Raw genomic sequence first — 21,323 nt, 5'->3', positions numbered from 1 at the left:
ACGTTGCAAATGGGAGTTAAACAAATTTGTATTTTACTTACGATTAAATAACATAAAAATATCTTAACGTAATCGTAAAACGTTCTTATAGGCAAATCTACTTGAAAATTAAACGCTTCCACGGAAAATATTGTAATATAACGCGTATGAGCATACCCTGCAAAAAGGTTATTAAAAGGTTCGCGGGATTCATGTTTTTTGTTTTTTAAAATCTACCGAAAAAAATAATACTTTATCTTATATATTAAGTCCGTTCATATGAAATTGGCGTTTTGTACGGGAGGAATATATTCCTGCCTTTAAATTAAAATTGACTTTATAAAGTCAATTTTTTTTTGTAAAATATATTTAATTAATCAAAGTATGCACCGTTATTATCTATGTACCTCTGCCATCTCATAGGTTGTTCAGTGATCTCTTTATAAAAAAACCATGGGGGCGAGAATCAAGAAACTCTTTGAAGGCAATTTGAACTGCCGCATCTGAGTTAAATTTTTTTTCTTCTAAGAAGTTGTCCAAATTCCAGAAAAAATGGTAATCTATTGGAGTAAGTTCCGGGGAGTACGGTGGATGTCGCAGAAATTCCAATTGTAGCTCATCTAACTTAGTGGTTGTTTGTTGTGCAGTGTGTGGTGTCTTGCTTTGTCGTGAAGCAGCAGTGGCCTAGAGCGATTGACCAATCTCGATTGTATAGCAGCTGGTTCTTCCTTCATGGTTTGCAGTTCTTGACAATAGATATCTGCCGTAATCGTTTGGCAAGATTTTAGAAAGCTGTAGTGAACGACACCGGCGCTAGTCCACCAAAACTCATAAGAAACTTTTTCTGAGTCAATTTTCGTAGGCCAGGATTTGGCTGGTCTCCAGGATTCAGCCATTGCGACGAGCGCTTCCGATTATCGTACAGTATCCACTCGATTTAAAACCCCTTCAAAAATCGGTTATTGTCTTATTCTGAAGCGTTCTCACTCCTCTTACACATCTACGGCTAGCCGTAGATTTCACAATTACAATGGTAAGGACTAACAATTTTTTTATTGAATTACTGAACTACATATACCTGAACGACTACATATACTAATACGAATACTCAACCGTGTTTTAGAAATATGCTATTTGAACACAACATATAAACACTTCGTACCAGTTATTAAATTTATTCTTTATGTTATATTAATATAATGTATTCTGTCAAATGCACGGTCATTTTTATATATTGCAAGCTAGTAAGCAAATAGGTCACCTGCTGGTGTCACCTTTGTTCGTAGACATTACATCGCAAGAGGGTTGTAGCTGGGTTTATGTTTACGGATTTTAAAGCGATTTAATCGCTTTGATATGCTTTATTTTATTATTTACTTTCCATTGTTTAAGCACAGGATATAACTAAAAGGAGCAGAAGATCGCAGAGATTCGTCAAGGTTTGGAGAACGCTCCTATCTCAACTGATGACAGCAGGTTAAAGCACTAACTAGCACTTAATGTTCATGTATTTAACTCGTTAAGGACCTCTATTATTTATTTTGTTAAAGAAACAAGCCTAAGGCGTATATTAGCGTATCCGCGTTGGAAGACCATACCGTGCACGCATACACACATGCACATGCACACAAATAATACATACTTTAAATATCATCTAAATGGGAAGCCAGTAATTTTCAATTACGTATATCATGTTTATATTCAATTCAGTTGATCAAAAATAAACATACCTCAGTCAATATAAACTAACTAGTACAAGAGAAAACCAATTCCGCTCCTTTCCAACTTAGATTGGCCAATGACACTTTCTTTTGCCTATCAACTTAAAGGTATTACAAAAAGTCGTCCGAAAACATTCTCGAAAGCAGTGAAAAGATTTAATCTCCGAAAGAAAATGTTCAAGGTCGTTGAATATACTTGGATTTAATCTGAAATTTGTTTTAGGGTATTATTTACTTTTTATCTCGCTTGCGTTCTTTGCTAGATTAAGAAACGCGTTTAATAAGAATCTTGCCTTTTTATTAAAACTGTTAATAACTCAGAAATTGCTATAACAAGAGCTTATGACGTAATAAAGTGCTTTCCTTTAGGTTATTAATCTCGTGGGAGTGATTAATTAGAAATATTTATCGAAAATAATAAATCTTTTTAGTCTCGATTCGGGAGAACGATTAATCAGGAGGAATACAAGGCACTGCTACAAATAATTACTAACTTTATTAAAACTAACTAACTGCTTCGACTTCCCATGGGTACAAATAACGCTTTACCTTGAAATGTATTTCATTATATATATATATATATAAACAACACAATACCATCAATAAATAAAACGTTACCTATATGTTTCTTAAGAAAATAAATTAATAAAAACTTGATGGTAGTATTTCTGTGTAGGTACCACCTACTTATTATACATTCTACGAGCAAATAGCAATAGTGAGTATTGTTGTGTTTGAAGGGTGAGTGAGCCAGTGAAAAATTTAATAAACTAGAATTTCCGAATTTGATGAATAAAGGTACTTTTAGTTTTAAAGGTACCTTTATTCATCGAATTCGGAAATATGCGTCAAATATATATAGCCGGTCAAGCCGTTTTTAAATAATCAATTTTTACATGACGAAGTTAAAATTGACCTAAATTGGCTGTTTATTTATAAATTCTACTAATTGTTAACCAAACACGAAGTAAATTAACATGTACATTTGATTGTATAATCGAATAGTACAGGTTTAATGATAATTCTGTAGTAATGGCCATTTGTTTAACAATCATTGCGGATTTTTTTACATGTAAGTTTTTAAAGCGTAAAATATGTACGTCTGTATAACACGAAGATGGTCTATAATTATATTTATATATTAATATTATATTAAAATTGCGACAAAGCTTTTTTGAATTAATATTTAAAATATAATAATGTAACGCTTGGATGAATCGTTACATTTTCAAATATGCAAATTAGTTTTTTTTTTTTTTCAATAAAACAATCCAAAGCTAGTGAGACGTCGTTTTCAGTGTAATCCGAACCACTTTAACTTTTTTTTGGATGAATGGAGGAGAGGAGGTTGATACGGATTTTGTTTCGTCAAAAAAGTTTAGAATCATTTCAATAAAATTACAATTCAACTAGTTGCCATCCGCGGCTTAGATTGCGTTTTAGGGGTTTGTCATCAGGTATTAGGCAGAAAAATTAACCAACGTCATTCCTTAAAGTTCTCAAAATTCTAAGAGCTTGCATCATATCAAATTTCATCTTTTTCGGTCAGAAGTTTGGCCGTGAAAGAGCAACAGACAGACCGACAGCACAGACAATAAAGTTACTTTCGCATCTATAATATTAATATAGATATTTGGTTTTATATTCAGTGTGAATCCTATTTAAATATATATAGACATTTATTACCTTAAACACATGACCGAAGTGAAATAATTTTCCTATAACAGGACCCTTATAATCCCTAAATATCTATGCGAGTCACATTAACAATTTAACTTGGCGAATAAACCAATATATTTGGAGCCCCTGACATAAATATGTTATATAATTGTATATGTAATTTTAATAAAGATTTCTTTGTGACAGAAGCGAAAGCAAAGGTCCTTGGTCCGGCGGACTTGTACGTGAAGACAGGAAGTTTGCTGTCGTTAACCTGCATCCTGAGTCAAGGTCCTCATGATCTGGGGACGATATTTTGGTATAAGGGTATGTGGTTCATTTCTTACTGATAGTTATAAGAAATATAAACGAGCAACTGGGCCATGATATGGTAAGTTAAGGAGTTGCCAATTAAAAAGCCTTAGTTGTTAGAATTCTTGTACCTAAAATTGCAGCAGTCCATATTAAGACAATACAATTTCCGAAACGATGCTTAAAGTTTTGACAAAACAAGACTTGAATTAATAGCCCGAGGGTAACACGTTAAAGATCCATTAGCATTACGTATATAAACGTCTTGGTACAATAGGTATATAAAGTTTCTTATTACAATTAAATAACCCTTTCCTTATTTTATCATAACATATGAATTAACATTTTAAATTAATTAAAAAGAACATAATTTGGAACGGAAAATTAACGAGATTGTACCACAAATGATTACAAGTCTATTTTTTTGGATTTTCCGATATCTAAATTGGAAAAATAATGATATAAGCAATATTATTAAAAAAATAAAACTAATTTATTCGTTCGAGTACAATTACAGGTTCTGGTTAACTAGTATTGCCTATTAACGTCAATTAAAATGACGAGATACTGAAACTATTACTTGACTATCATAACTTCTGAAAGTATATTGGTAATTAATTTTCGGTTCCGAAAATGTAGTTTTAAGAGTATACTAATGCTAAACGCTTCGACCCAATTTCATTCTTAAAAATCCTATTTCATGGCACGCCCTATGATTCTCGCTTTGATTCCTCCAAGTACGATTTCGAACTACTTTCATTTTATAACAGAAGCGATTCTTTTAGACCATTAATTGGACGGAAACTCGTATCTTCTGGCAAATTGCCTATTTGTTGCCGTACTAGCGTTTCTGGTGGCTTCGTTCTTTATTCTTGCTCTATTACGTTTTAACCAGACGGAACAATCTTTCAATTGTCTGCCATATTTCCGTTCCGATGAACTTCTATTATTTGTTTGTATTTCTACAGCATTCATGGTTGCTTTCATTCACGGCGTTTTGTATTTATAATATGTGCTATTTTATTTTTATTTTTTTATTTATTTATGAAAGTTTTTTTTGCCCTAAATTTTTCCTCTATGCATAATTTCTTAAGCACCAAAACTTTTACAGGATCAAAATTAATAGAATATAAGGAAGTAGATGCGAATGAAATTGTGGAAGAGCCAAGAATCAGGCTTAGAACAGAATGGACGGAGCAGCTCACGTCTCGTCTGACGATCGACAAACTTTTGCCGACTGACAGCGGGAACTACAGCTGCGTGCCAACAATGGCTGAAGCTGCTTCTGTGAATGTTCACGTTATAAACGGTAATTAATTTACTTATACTGTTGATAATTGTAATGGATATTTCTTGCGAACTTTGCTTTCAATTAAAACATTCGTTTCTCGTGTTATTCAATTCGAACTCTCAAAATTTCATCTGAATAACGGTGATTTATCGAATTGATTTGAAATTTTGTTAATTTGATTACGAATTCGGCTTCATATCTTCTGACTGAAACTGAATATTCTATTAGAGCGCGTTTATAAAGCCATTAAAACACGCTTTGATACAACGTTAAAGGTATTTAAATGTTTCCTGATACATTATCCTGTTCACATTTGAGTAACTTCAGTCGTCGTTTATAAATAAAACTACTTTAGGCGTTCCTTCTGTAACGTAAATGCTTTTTGTAGATAAATAAGTATGGAAAACTTGCCTCCGTAGAAAGTCGGTGTCGCGAGTTTCGAAATAGACTTAAGTTTTTCCGATGGATGTTTAGTAAGTTTGATAGCAGAGATATTATAAGATATGGATTTTAGTATAATACGCGGTGTGGAAGTGTCGAGAAAAACTTTTATATTAAAGTGTGATATGGGATTTGTTCAGTTTAATAGCGGTTGTTTTTTGTTTTGGAGATAAAATATATCAATTTGTGATATTATCCTTAGCGTAGTTTGAAATATAATCATTACGAATGTTTGTCAATATCAAAATGAATTAAGTGTATAATTGATTTCCTAGAGATCTTACATTTTAGAAAAAAAGATCAATATGTTTTCTTCCATATATGATCGATCACTATGATTTTTTTATTTGATAAATAATTAATAATTATTGGTTAATATTATAGTATATTGAGACAAACATTATTTTTATAACTCAATCTCTATCGTTATTTCAATAAATATTTAAGGTCTCATAGAGACAGAAAGAAAAAGAGGATGAAACTAGATAATTCATCACTTGATGTTACTAATCCTCACTTAATAAAAATCTTGTACACCTGTAATTTAATACTTAATATATACTTGGTTGAAAAATAGGGATTCACTTAGTTAATTTCTCTCAACTTTGTTTGTCTTATTATTTAAAATAAATTCATTCAAAGAAACCCTTCTTTCGAAATTCGAAATAAATAAATTGAAAAAATAAATGCCTACAAGTACTTACTCTTAAACAGAAAACATATTATCGACATAGTTACAATAACGACTAAGTTACAATTGTAGCCGCTTTGTAGTAAGTGAACGTAGCTTCAGAGTTGCCAGCAGCAAGTTTAAGTAATTTATTACTTGTAAAATTACGCCATTAATGCGACTACAGAAGCGTTATTGAATTTTAATTAAAACCTACTTAAATACAGACACTGATTAACCTAGATGTCAATTAGAATTAAATATGATCATAGTACCAAAAAACACACAACCTGGATTAGACAAGTGATGACACTTAAAATGATGAGATACAAATCAAACCAAATCAAGACGAGTTGCTAAAATAACACCAACATATTTGAATTATAAAAGTTACAAATAAATACTGCTAATATATGTAAAAATCAACCGGAAATTTAGTGAACTTAAATGAACACTCCACTGTTTTAATGATATTATCATGACGTAAACCATATATTCTGTTATCTTAAAATAACAAATGATGATTAGGTCATTACGAACGAGTTGAGATTCATTAATATAATGGAATGTTACATAATTGCAGACGATTAAACATTCTCGCTGAGATATAAAATACAGTGTCGTTGTATAAAGCTCTCACTAACCGGCACGAATGGGTCAAAATTATCCTGTAATGAGGTTAAATTACACGACCCGCCATAGACTATTTGTACATCATTATTGTATTTATACTTATTAACAATTAATGTGTCGTGTCAGACAGTAATAAGGATTTTATAATAAATCAGGAAATATAATGACCGTTATAAGTAAGTACTGTAAGCTTTCGAAGAATTTTGAAGTGTGTATTCATTCTAATATTATAAGAGGAAAATTTTGTTTTTTGGGGATAATCTTCGAAATTAGCGACCAAATTTTTAACTTGTCCACTGGAAAATAGCTCCATTAGTCCTGATCTTAGGATATAAATAATATTTATATCATATAATCTTCTTTATTAGTAAATAGCATCCGTGGGAAGCCGGGTGGATAAGAAGAATATAAACAATCTTATATATTAAAAGCGTATTTGTCCCGGTGATTATGGGACGATAGCTTCACGTAGAAGATCGACTATGGTCTTATTTTGAAGAGCTCCAGCCGTAGATGTGCAGAAAAAAAAAATTACTGGCCGGGTAGAGAGCGGCGTTACGGCTGTATATAAAAAAAAAATAACAAATGTAAAACGTGCGCACAGGCGTCGTCGGTTTACAATGAAATTAAGTTTAGAAATTCCTAAAAATCTGTTGAATATACACGAAGCCGCGCAGGCGTCCTAGTGTTACATAAAAGACAGATTTTAATACAAACTACACAGACAATATTATAGTACAAGTATTGCACTACAATTTAGTTACGCTTTCAATTTTCTTCACTCACATTAGTCTGACGAGATAATCCTACACCGTGGATAGTTTAGCAGAGGACCAACGTCACCAAAATTATTTTACCATCCTGATCCGAGGATCTCAGCCTGGACGTAGGAATCTGCAGTTTTATAAGCCATTAGGCCGACGAGGTAGTTTCTTTTCACTATTTCGTGTTATAAAATTGTAGGTATAGCTCAGTCTTTATGACCCTTTCTTATTCTGTGAATAATGTAAAATCTATTCGAATAATAACTGAATAGTTTTAAGACTCATTGCTAAATAATTCCTTTAAAAAATCTATGTTAAAAAAAATATTTTATTATATAAATATCTTAAAAAAATATATCACTAGCCAATGATGTTGACTGTTTACGATTACCAATTGAGAGAAACACTAAAATTGTTTATGTAGTTTGTATATAAGAGATCTTTATTTTCAGTCGGTTAATAACTAATGTAACATTTTGTTTTTATCAGGTGAGCACCCAGCAGCAATGCAACACGGAAACGCGAACACTGCGTCACCGTGTGCCCTATCCGTTAACTTAGTAATTTCATTATATTGCACCCTCGCGACGATTTACACCAGCACCGTTGACGGCTTCAGATGAAAATTACACAAAACTTAACAGATTCGATGCGAGCAAGTGTAAATTAAATAGGTATAATATTGTAAAGACTTTTACATTTTGTATAGAAATCGAGTATTTTAATTGGACCGTACTAAAATCTACTTTCAAATCATGCAAAATTATTGAATGCAATAAGACGACAAAATATTTAAAAGATCTTTGAATAATATTTACGTTAAATAATTTATTGAAAGTGTACAAATTAGTACGGCCGACTTAAAATAAAATGAAGAGAGTTAAAAAGATTTTCATTATTATCTGAAGTAAATAATTAGTTTATATAATTTATATGAAGCAATTCGATAATTTTTTAGAATGAAAACTATCACGACTTAGATATCTTAGTCTTTTCATTACTTTCGACTTTTATCAGACTGAGTAGAAGAAAATAAGTTAGAACTGAAAAAAATAACGCAACCTTTTTTATTATAAAATTAAAGTTATTTTTATTAAATAAAACCTAACCTCACTTATGAAGATGTTTAGCGATTGAATAGTTCCACTATGCTTTGTCTTCTTCTTTCGAACGTCAAATTCGGGGTTATAAAAAGAGACAAATGTATAAATCTCATGTACAACGTCTATCAGTAAGATTTAGATAGAGCACATGGATCAACTAATTTAATTGTTTTTGTATTACTTGTTGTTTATTTTAATTAAATAAAAGCTATTTCCTTACTAAAGAAGTTTTGTATGGATACGCGATGATCTGTCTCCTTCTTTCGAATGTAAATTTACACATTGCAGAAAGAGAGGTGCTGGAAGATTAAACGCGTTAATTACAAACTGTTGTTTAGTTTTTAAATTTGATAGCGTTTTATTTTTTTCAACATACTGCTGAACTGTTGTTCCGTGGATGATTCAATGGTGAGGACGGGATGAATTTTATATAAAAAAAAACTAACGTCTAATAAGTCTTCATAAGAAGATTCTATTGCAAGCTATAACATTGCCAGCAAGTGCGGTGTAACTTCAAAGCGTTTTTTAAACATTTTCAATGCAAAGAAATTTTTACTGTGAATTAATTACTTTAAAGGCTATTTATATGTTTTTTTTTTTGTATATTTTTGAGCACTCTACAATTATATTGTAATAAGGCAATAAATAAATTAATTAATATTTTAAATTTAAAAACACACTCAAAATATATTCGAAATGATTTCATAATGTTTTTATTCTTATACATTATAATTTTGGCAAATTGAAAACACGCTGTCATTGTAAAATACGGGACTCGTTAAAGTAAAATGAGTCAAAACTCGAGAAGTTTCTACGTAGTTATTGTAGAGTTCCGCTATCGACCAGTCGACATAATCAAATCACCTAGAACGTGCGAAACTATTTCATCGTGTAAAGATTCAGATTAATACATACGTATTAATACATCTATAATTTAATTGATTGAAATTATATTAATACAAACATTGGTGCTTGTTAAATATAATCAGTTATATTATGAAGGTTTTTAACCTACGATTACAGCAAATAAAAAAAAAAGAATCGCACTTATAAAGAACCTTTTAAAAAAAGATATAATCGAGTGTTGACATAAAATAATTTAATTCTAAATTTAAAAACTTATATTTTCTGTAAATACAACTCTGTTAATATTTAAAATTAATTAAACACTAAATTCACTGTTCGAAATAGCACCGATCTCTTATTAATTGTAGATTATTTGCTAGATAATTATAATTAGAATTATTAATTTATTGATATTGTTTAATAATAATAATTGTAAGAATGTAAATAATTGTAAATAATAATATTTAAATGTATGATTATTTCCATATGGCAATATTGTTTTTAACTTTACAATAAATGAAATGACTGATCCTATTACGTATTTTTCGAATTTTGATATCGAATATCATAAGAATTATTTTCACTTCTATTAAAATATGTATTTAGTTAAAACAGACTTTATATAATTTAATAATGATGAGGATTAGAGTCTACCACGAAATTTTTATTTAATTTTTATAAATAAGCAAATATAAAAATACAATTTTTAATTTTTCCAGCAACACAAAAAAAACATGGAACACGAATAAAAATGAAAAAAAATAATATTCGTAATCTTTACATAAAGATAAAAAAATTAAAACTTGTTGGAATAATTTCTTTAGTCTCGTTAATATATTTTAATTACGAATCAAGAACTCAAATAGATACTAAACTGTACTAAGATATAAATCTGAAGAGTTTGTTTATTGAAAGCGGTGAATATTTTTCGCGTAAAATATTGAAAAGGGCTATAGACTAAACGACAAGGGAGCAGTAACGTCTGATAATATAGATATAATCATTATAACGTCTAGTTTCTATGATAAGAATAGATATCGAAATATACGTAATGGGATTTCCAGAAAATTCTATGGAACGTTTTTTAATCACAGAAATTATTAGAAAAAAACAGAGAATATGTAATAAAATTAGGTTTAAGGTAAACTTTGACAAATAAATATCGTAAAGTATAACTTTTGTTTTATTGTAACCCTTTGTAGATTTTTTTTCTTTTATAAAGGGAGACGGACGAGCAAATGGGCAACCTGATGGTAAATGATGACCACTGCCCATAACGTACGGCGATGTAAAAAAATTTTGACCATTTATTTTATTACCATTGCGCCACCAACCTTGGGAGCTTAGATGTTATGTCCCTTGTCTACAGCCAAGAGACATAACATTTTAGTAATTACACTGGCTTACTCACTATTTAAACCAGAACACAACAACACTGAGTACTCGTTGGCGGTAGAATAGCTGTTGAGTGGGTGATACCTACCCAGGTCTTGCACTTTTAATTTCATTCAAGAGACCTCTTACATCAACATAATTATTATAATTATTTTAACTGTCGAGTTACTTTGTAAGAAATAATTCGAAACTCACCGCAGAATTCGTGCGTGAAATATCAGAATTTGATAAGCGACATTGTATGTATATATACATATAATAATTACTATTTCCTCTTATATATGTATCAAAATAATTTAAGTCGGTTGTCAACATCTCACGACCGAGATACGACTTGAATTCGTACAGAAACGCCCCGCTGAGCTAAATGAACCACTGAATCAGATATTGCTATTTTTAGATAAGTTTCCATACCTGGAGAATTACCACTGAGTTTTCACGTGTTTCATTTTTATTTATAATTCACCTCATATTTGTGATAAAAGAAGAAGATATTTTCAAAACCTCCACGTTTCAATAAACTTCCATTTGTATTCTTATTTTGGACTAAGGTCTCTTATTCATTACTGTACGTGACGTCCGATTTCATAATGAACTTCTAAATCAACGTCTCAACGCCAAAATTTTCAGCGACGTCTCGATGACAAGTCGATAAAAAGAGTTGTTGTTTGGTATGGGGAATACTTGTATTTAAATCATCTTTATGTTGTTTTCAGTCTAAAGTTCTTGTTTATGACAATACTGAAATACAAGGGATACTATATTTTTGTATTAAACATTTAAAAAGAGACCATAGGCTTAGCGCAAATCAGATCAGATAAAAAAATGTTTATTCTTTATCACAGTATACATATAATATTTAAGGTTCGGTCTCTCTAGTACGCATAATACATGCTCGAGTCAGAGGGACCCCACTCTTCCATAGCATCATGTGATATAAAAGCAACTAAAGAATAAATAATCTTTTAATTAATATAAATAAAATAAAATAAAAGATAACTAAAATTAATAATTATTACAAAGTGCATGTGTGTTTGCGTCAGGCGAGTGTGATGTAGGTATGTGTGTGTAAGTATGTGTGTATGAATGATTATAATATCAGATAATTCTTCATAACCAATTTATAAAGAGGCATTGAGACACATGCCAGATTGGCATTAAAATATATAAAAATAAAATCATATCTATATCAAATTATATCTTAGTCACAATAATTATATTATATACATATATTAATACCACCACCATTACCACTTGTTGGAAGCGCTTTTTGCTCGTCTGGGTATGCACAAAGCACTAATAACCAACACACACAACAATACAAATATTTACATAGTTATATTGGTAAGACTTTTTTGTTTTATCAATAAAAAAAAATGGAAATACTTGTCGTAAAATATGTTCGGAACGTAGGAAATTTTCCTTAATATCCAAAAACTTGTTAAATAACAGTACAATAAAATGACCATCGATTTTTTGTTTGTACGTTTTTTAGTATTCGGTGAAAAATGTAAATAACAAAACTTAAATTACAATTGTTACACAAATCATGAACGCTTAGAATGGTAGCAAGAATGCTAGCAACATTTCCATGTTGAATCGCAATTCAGATTCTCTGGGCGGAAAATGAACCAGCCCTCCTGTCACCGGTGGAGGCAAATGAGACGGGAAGTTGATCTTCGAAAACTTTTCCATTTATCTTTAAGTATCTCAACTATACGAGATATTTGCTATTTATAGTTGATCGTTTCAAATCGATAGGATTTTATGAAAGCATATCAGTTTTAAAATAAAATTTTAACAAGAACAATCGAATTTACATTTTTTTTTTCTAATTTAAATCAAACAAACAAAAGAAGAGATCCGATATCTTGACCGATGATTGCAGCGTGGTTGAATAAGCTCCAAACCTTCTCCTCAAAGGGAGAGATGACCATAGCCCAGCAGTTTCAAATTTGCAGGCCGTTACTGTACTGTACTGTAAAAGATATTATTAAAATCAGTTCATATACTACGCAGTTTTGAGATAACAATATAAGTCATATAAAAATAAAATGAGACGGCCTTCAAATTTCCCACAGCTGGGCTAAGGTTTTAATAATATATTATAAGATTATTCCTTACCATTACTCCATAGCGATATTGCTGTATGTTAAACACAAATTAAGCATAAGAAAACTGGTGTTTAGCATAGTGAAAGTAGTATTGTATTGACTTTTATAAATATAACATTCAAAGGCACACACTAAAATAGAGTACCATCATAGAGCGGCTATCAGCATCTCTCGAGTAAGACAGGTAGTAACTACTCTTATGATTCGTTCTTAAAAAATGGCATTGTCAAAATGAGAAAATTCATCAAAGAAAATAACTGTCTTCTACCATCAATCCGAAAATTTTGTCACTTTAAGTACATGTAAACATTAAGTAATTTCAATACTTTAGCCTTGTCAAAATAAAATATTCTGTTAAGTAACGAAACACATAAGGTTTCAATGTCTAAACGAAATTGGTGAGTCGAACTTGTATTAAAATAAATATATCAGAGCAGTAACAATGTAAATACAATATTTATATGTAAATAACAACGACATCTCGTCATAAAACTCTACTGTAAAACCAGAGAATGTTATTTTTTATACGATTATCTTATTTGAATGAGAATATTTTATGTATCGTATTCTTCTGTTTTGTCATTTGAGAATAAATACTAGAAAACATTTATGTTCGATGGCCTTGATTTATTTATTATTTTAATTTAAACGTGCTTATATTTTTTTTGTGAAACATTTATCACTTTGGGAGTAAGTATGTCTCATACACCGTGGCGAAAAGCTCATCTTATCATCATGGAACTGACCCAAAAATATTTTATTGGTAAATCTTTTAATTTTGCAGGCTAAAAAAATCTCTTAAATCAATACATTAAAAAAAAAAAGAGCGCGCGATCGCCTGTCACTGAGGTTTAAGTTAACTTCCGGTTTGTCTGCTTAGGATATACTCTTTCTGAGTCATAGTTGACTTATAATTTTAAATATGTCTTTGTTTTTAACTAATGTTCATTTAAATTAATTAATGATATTATAAACTCAGATACACAGTCTATTTTTTTAAAATTTAATGTATCTATTTTCATTCTGATGGGTAAGATTAGATTATGAACAAAACGTATGGATTCGAGGCAGATAACATGTTTCATTCTGATGATATGAATACGAGATATAGCAATATATGACGCTCACTTGTCTCAAAGCGTCTCATTCCTGCTATGTCACAGCTATGCATCAAATTTAATACATGAACTATAACACTATATGTATGAATTACCATCTCAAATCTCACTTAGCATTGATTTCGAATGCGTTTACCATATTCAAGCGTCTGATAGAAACTTAGTATAAGATACTAGCGACGTTCTGTGGCTTCCAAGGAAATTTAATTTATTATCTAGTATTGGATGATTTTTGAAAGAGACCTCTATGTAGGTATTTAAGTTATAGTTGGCTAAGAAGTTTATCTGATGCAACGTGACTGCCTCCATTCAAGGACAGATGCATTACCGGACTTTAAGGAATGAGTAATATCCGTTCTTAAAGATTCCCAAATCATATAGGTTCGGAAAAACCTAGAGTTTTGATTCCGTAGTGTTTGTGCAGACGCAGAGACTGCCTTAAAATTGCGCTGCTGTGGATTGCCTTAAATCAATTTGTGCTTGATTGAACAGATTTTGTTGTTGTTGTTGTTTGTGGGTTGAAATAATAAGTACAAAATCTTCAAAAAATATGATAATATACGACCAATAGAAATGTTATAATCGTGTACAAATGTGTACTCAAGCAAAAGTACAATTTCTAGTGGAACGGCATCCCTACCGAAGATTATCCCTTACTTCCGCAACTACACGCATGAAACATGGAAAATGTTTTCGTTATCGTTACTTTTTTGTATTTATGGCAATGAATTATTACCCAAATGCATTTAATAAATATATATTTTTTCAACAAAAATAGTAATGCCCATGGAATTATTAATCTTCCTATATAAAGCAATTTCGACCATTTGTCTAAAACAAGGGAGACAGGCAAGCTACGGATATTATAGTGTACAAAGGTACACTTACTAATTTCTCACTCTCATAATCTGACCCCGACATTACAAGAAAGTATTCAGGCGCAGGAGTACACCAGTAAAGCCGTTCGCTTTACGAGGATTGTACTCACTTGTAAGGCTGTTCTAAATTTAAAAAAGAACCAATAACTTTTTTAATGAATCATGAACTCGTAATCTGCGGCATTATATCTAACTATTAAACAAAAGAGGCAGTTGAACAAAACTTAACTACATTATAAAACCACGATTCTGTATATGTACATAAAGTGTTATAGCTTACCTTGAAGTATTACAATTTCCTGAACTCATACACCTCAACGATGCGTCATGGTTTCCAGTTATACATAATACGAACATGAAGTTCTGCTTCCAACGATTCAAGCACCTTAGCGAGAAGCGTTTTGACTTACAATGCTCAAAGCAGCTAAAGCACAAATTGTTTTGACTTTCAACGCCTTTGATATTACGCCACGTGATCAATATAAATAATGAATTAATAATTGCTTAACCCTGACGAATGAAGATATTTACGGTAACAAAGTATTACCTCTTAAAAAAAATATAGTCTATTTCTGTCAACATGTTTACTAATATTGTTATGTGAAGTACATAAATAAAAATTACCCGCTGCTTGTAATCTTGAAAAATAAATGGCAATTGATCATTATTACCGTTTTATATTGCGTCGGATATTTGTAGCAATCAGCCTGCTTATTTAGGTAAATTTACGTATGTTCAGATTGATTGCTGTTGTTTGTTTGAACATCCGTCAATAGTTTTCAAGCTATCGACGGCTTATCAGCTAATTTTATACGAAATTTAAAACTTTTTTCTATCCTTATATTTCGTTAAATTTTTGTCTACAAGAAACAAATTTCTATTAGAGAACTCTAGCTTTACATACATCAAATATTTTCTTTGGGTCAAGGTCCTTTGCGGCCCTTTTTGTATGTGTAATCATTGGTTTTTTTATGTGATAGTATAGTACTATATTAATATTATTAATACTAATAACAAAAAGGGCCGCAAAGGACCTTGACCCAAAGAAAATATTTGATGTATGTAAATTGATTGGCCCTATGGCCAAAAATGTGCCACCTAGTAGTGTAGTGCAGTAGTATGTGGTGTGGTCACGGTCGCCCAGAGACATTGGCGATGAAAGAAATATTAGCCATGTCCTGCAATACGCCATATATCTTGGGGACTAAAATGTTATCTCCCTTGTGCCTATAGTTACACTGCCTCACTCACCCTCCAACACTGCGAGACCATAAGTATACGTTTGTCGGTAGAATATCTTATGAATGGTTGCTACCTAGCCAAGCGGGTACTTGTACAAAGATCTCTCACAAATTAATCATGATTCAAAAATCAAAAACTCAACAAATGAATATTATTTTACACAATATGAAAAAAAAAAAATTTTTTTTGGATCATTGGAAATAGAATAGGCATTGATAGATTTTGATTTTATATTCTTAATAGGTTTCAAGATCTTTTCTCAAAACATCAAGAGTAGTTAATATATGTATCCATAATTCCAACTCGTTCTCGTATCATATATTTGTATAAAAAATAATTTGCTCTAAATCTTGATGATTCCATTATTTTTCTCTAACTAACTATGAAGTTACTTCTCCATCTTAGACCTTTTCTCACACTTTCTGATTTTTTTATCTACCAATAACAAAGTAAAATTTTCATATAAATCAGATTCGTTTTGTTTATTCTACTAAATTCAAGGAGTAATTTGTGATACTAGCGATGAGTAAAATAATACTGGAGAAACGTAAGTGTATTATACCGTTAATGCTGGGATTACACTAAGGCTTAATGCTGTTAATCATCGCGCTATTGAACACGATACTTCGGTGTAGCCATGACATAACGCTCTATTTTTGTTTTGGCTTTCATAATCTCGTTAGGCTTAGGTTTGGGCGAGAGATCGTGCTGCGGTATTTCGAGGCGAATTCGTTTTTCAAAATGATTTAATGTTTTATATTTGTTTAATTTGAAATAACTATGTACTTTTTTGACTGTACTTTTAGTTTTTTCAGTACTTTTGTTGACCTATGCCTGCTTGATTATCTTACTAACTAATTACGAAATTAGGTTAGATACAAACCTTAGTAGGGTTTCAGCTGAATGATGAGAGATTAAACCATATAACATACTATTAATGTCTCATCGGAGTCGTTTCCTCTTGAAAAGACTGATGTCACCCAAACATGATTTCCGAGATTTCCTAACGGTACCATCTTTTAACGCCGAGCACAAGGTAAATTAAGATCAGATAAATTAAATGATGCTTAGTTGATTTAAATTCGCTGCCTTTGATTAAGGAACTTAACGTGTTGTTTCAACTTAGTAGTTGTCATATTTATCAACTTAAGAATGATACGAAAATCAAAAATTTTGCTGACCTGCGTATGAAATTAAGTCATACTACTTTAATTTGAATTTTAATTGGTCGATGGTAGCTGATAACGCAATCGACGACGCCCAATCAGCGAGCAATATTAGGATAGATTAAAAAAACAAACATTACAAAAGTTAAAGGTTAGTTTCTTCTGTAAGTGTAAAAGTATTTATTCTCTTTTGTTTTTTTAAATGTATTTCATATCGGTTGGCACACTGGCAAATGGGGCAAGTAATGTTAAGTGGCCACTGCCCATTCACATAGGTGCTGCTAGATATATTAATCATTTCTATCATAAATTCACCACTAACCTTTGGAACAAATATGTTATGTCCCTTGTATCTTTAATTACACTGGCTCAGTCACCCTTTAAACTGGAACTCAAACTCAAACTCAAATTCCTTTATTCAATATAGAAGCATTACACTTACTTATTGATGGTCAAATTAAACACTACCACCGAACACTAAGTATTGTTGGTTTACGGTAGAGGATATTAGATGATACCTACTCAGACGGGCTTGCACAAAACCCTACCACCAAGAAATTATTTAGCACTATATATGTTTATAATAATTTTAAACTTAAAAACTTAAAGTCACACCATTTCCACAAAAACCATAACATTCATAATTGGATTTTCATCTGATATAACATGCATGAGATGGTTGCAATAACAGAGATTGGCCGATGTAGCGCGTCGTGTTATACTGTAATTTATTTTAATTCGTACGTGGTTCACTCCCGAATAAAGACTTTTTTGTGGACAGGTTTATTCAATATCGAAAAAAGGCGATTTCGGCACATCGTTTTGTTTTCTATTTATTTCTGTTACCTTTATCAGATTATTTCGTATTTTTAACGATGTTACAGACTGGTAAAGTTTCGTATATAAAATGTTACCATCTAACATATTCAGTCTCTGAATTCTTAAGTGGGTTTAAGTAAGGGATAATTTTCCGAAGATTTAATTTGTTCACAATGTTTCAATTGAATATCATCTGACCGTTTCTTTCAGAGGTATTCCTTACTCGGAACGAATAAGAAGAATAGAGAGAAGAAGAGAAGGATATACTATGGAGAATTTTAGAAAAGAGAATCTTGATATAATTGTAAATTAAGTAATGATCCCAAAATAATTTAATCTTTATTTTCGAAACAATACTGAAATATCGAAATAGATTTTTTTCATATCTTATTAATTTCATAGTATTTCATTGTTAGGTTATACTTTATCAGTATCAGTCAAACGCAGACTTTTCTGTTATATTATCTGTTCTGTAGTCGATATTTTGCTTGATGAGCAAAATATCGACTACAGAATTTTTTTATTTGTGCTCATTTGTAATTTTATGGTATATCTTATTGGTTTTATTAATTATTGTTTATTATACAATAGTTAAAAAATATATATTATAATTTTTATTATCTAATCATTGATTATTTATGTTTAATATATATATTTAATAAAAACTGTGCAGCATTTGCCAAGATAATTTTGAAATGTATTTTTTTTTTATTTTGATGATCAATATTGTATCTGGTTGGGTGTTCTATTGAAAATTAAATTATTATATAAAGTAAATTATTGTCAGTTTTAATCCCATTTAGATGATGTATATGATGTATGTATTAAAACAAATCGTATAGAACTTAGATTTGAAATGTAAAAAAAATATCAGAGATCAGATTCTGTCCAAATTGGTACCCTCGACAAACGTTTTAACTTTAACTTTGATTTGTGATACTTGAATAAAGATGAGTCATGTTAAAATTACTTCCTAACACTTAGAATTCAAATAACACAGCTTAACGATATTTATTCGTACATAATAACAAATGAAATTTCCGCAAACGAATATTTGAGTTACCCTTCAAAGTCGGCGCTCATTCAATATGATGAAAATAATTTAGAAGTCCAATCTCACAATGGAACAGGTACAATGGGGCTTTTAAAAAGGTAAAATTACTCGAACAAATTGTGGAGATATACAAGATGTTTTGTCAATATTAAAAAAAAAAATTAACGAATTCTCATTTCAAATGAAATAAAACATTTTTCTGACCTTTTGTTTTTGTATGTTACAAGTTTCTTTGATCCATTAATTTACTGATGGCATACCGTACGGTTCTGTTTTTAGCGTTCCTTTGCTTACCTTTGCTGGTAAGCAAAGGAACGCTAAAAACAGCACCGTAAAGTGAAACTTTATGATCCTAATTTTAAAAATTGACACACAAGTCTTATCAGCTGATGTCTGATATATATAATACATAAACAAAACTATACTCAAAAATCAAAATTTTTTATACCTCAAGCTGTATACAGCAGTAATAGAACAACAACTACAATATTAATAGGACGAATCTTGTCAATAATATAAAGGTGCTCCACGATTGTTGATACCAATTGTCCCTGTTTAAAAAAAATATCTAATTCATCAGATTGCTATTGCCATTGTTACTAGATATATTGGGTGTGTGTATGTTTGTGTTTGAACACCCAATTCTTAATTTGATCTCCATTAAAAGAAAACATAGAAGTGAACTTCTGTGTGTTCATATTTTTATGAGCAATATAAAAAAATCAAAAATGTAATATTGATATTAAACCCATGTTTTGTTTTATATTCATTAGCTTAGATTAATTATAAGATTTACTCTACGAATATGCTAATTTATTCCTAAACATATATGCAGAACAAAATTTCCAAAAGGATTTACTCGGCACCAAATTTATTTCTATTACAGTACGCTATAGGTCCCTGTGGAAACAGGGACTTATAGCGCATTTAGGACACATCGGCCTCAGTCACAAAAGCACCGGTCAAGCCTATCGAGATGGAACTCTCAATGACATAGTCTATCATACCTTGATCACCGCTTCGGTTCCTGCTAATTATTATCCAAACAGCTCTTGTAGTGATGCTGGAAAAATACAAATTAGAGCACGTGGATTTGTATGAGATGGAACATACGTAGGATCAGTGGTGGCAACTTATATGCAGAGCACGGCCCGTAAATCTGACAAGTTACTGAATCTGCTCAAGTACTCAAGTATGGCAAATACTCTTATATTAGTATGTTTTTATTTTATTGGAACTAAATTTGAAACCGGGAGTTCCACGATCATCAGATAACAAAATAATATTAATAAGTACATAACTGATAGTATTATCTAGTGACCCAAGAACTATCGTTTACTTTGGTCAAAGACTGAGCCTAGCAATTCAGAGAAGCTATAGCGCCAGATTCCTGCAATATTTGGAAATATGATCCCGTGGCATTAACCCGGGATAGCGTTTCATAAAGTGTCTCTAAGATATCTGCTAAATTTATTTACTCTTTGTTATAACTGTTATCGCAGTATAATAATATTATGTCCGAAAATATTTTACATAAGTATATATTCAACAACTAAAAGCGAGAAAAAAGGAACAATCATTTTAATATTTTTATAGTTGGTGTTGTATTACGGGAGATTAGATGCACTGGATGGCTAAATATTGCTTTGGTGATGAGTGGGTGGTACCAACCCAGACAGGCTTGTGACTGTAACGGGTAAGGTGACCTTACCATCAAACATTTTTATTTTTATTTTAAGGATACAGTAGTTCATTTAAGACTAGAATATAGCTGATATATTTTGTAAGGGGTGAAACAATCCACCAGCTAATGCATTACCGAAGACTACTGGCGTCAGGTAAGAATGATTATAATAATGATTTTTTTTGCACATTATAAACTGTGATGTCAAGCTAATGTGATTGGGGACGATTTATATTTTTATACGCGTCTTCTCCCTTTTATACAGAATCCTCGAAACCTGAATCCAACTCTAAACGGACCGTTTTTATAATACGTTAACGGGAACGTATGAATACGTGATTTTGTTACAGTTCTCCGTATAATCGTTGTTTCTGTGTGTTTCATATTTTAAAAGTAATTAATTTTTTGTTGAAAATGCTCGCCCAAAAAATATT

At 31.0% G+C, this 21,323-nt stretch overlaps 1 protein-coding gene across 1 annotated transcript in view; it reads left to right on the top strand.

Moving 5' to 3' along the window:
* The window catches only part of LOC125072750 (zwei Ig domain protein zig-8-like), a 63,872-nt gene extending 55,766 nt beyond the window's left edge, over nt 1-8,106 (top strand). Inside the window, exons 5-7 of the mRNA XM_047683433.1 lie at nt 3,567-3,686; nt 4,783-4,980; nt 7,960-8,106. Coding sequence (XP_047539389.1) covers nt 3,567-3,686; nt 4,783-4,980; nt 7,960-8,093 — 452 coding nt within the window. The 3' untranslated portion in view covers nt 8,094-8,106. The remainder of the gene's footprint in view (nt 1-3,566; nt 3,687-4,782; nt 4,981-7,959) is intronic.
* Nucleotides 8,107-21,323: the final 13,217 nt, after the last annotated feature.

This window comes from Vanessa atalanta, chromosome 22 (genome assembly GCF_905147765.1).
Source record: "Vanessa atalanta chromosome 22, ilVanAtal1.2, whole genome shotgun sequence".
Classification (NCBI taxonomy): Eukaryota; Metazoa; Arthropoda; class Insecta; order Lepidoptera; family Nymphalidae; genus Vanessa; species Vanessa atalanta.
The sequence above is the reverse complement of the archived record's forward strand: the minus strand, read 5'-3'. Positions and strand labels throughout refer to the sequence as shown.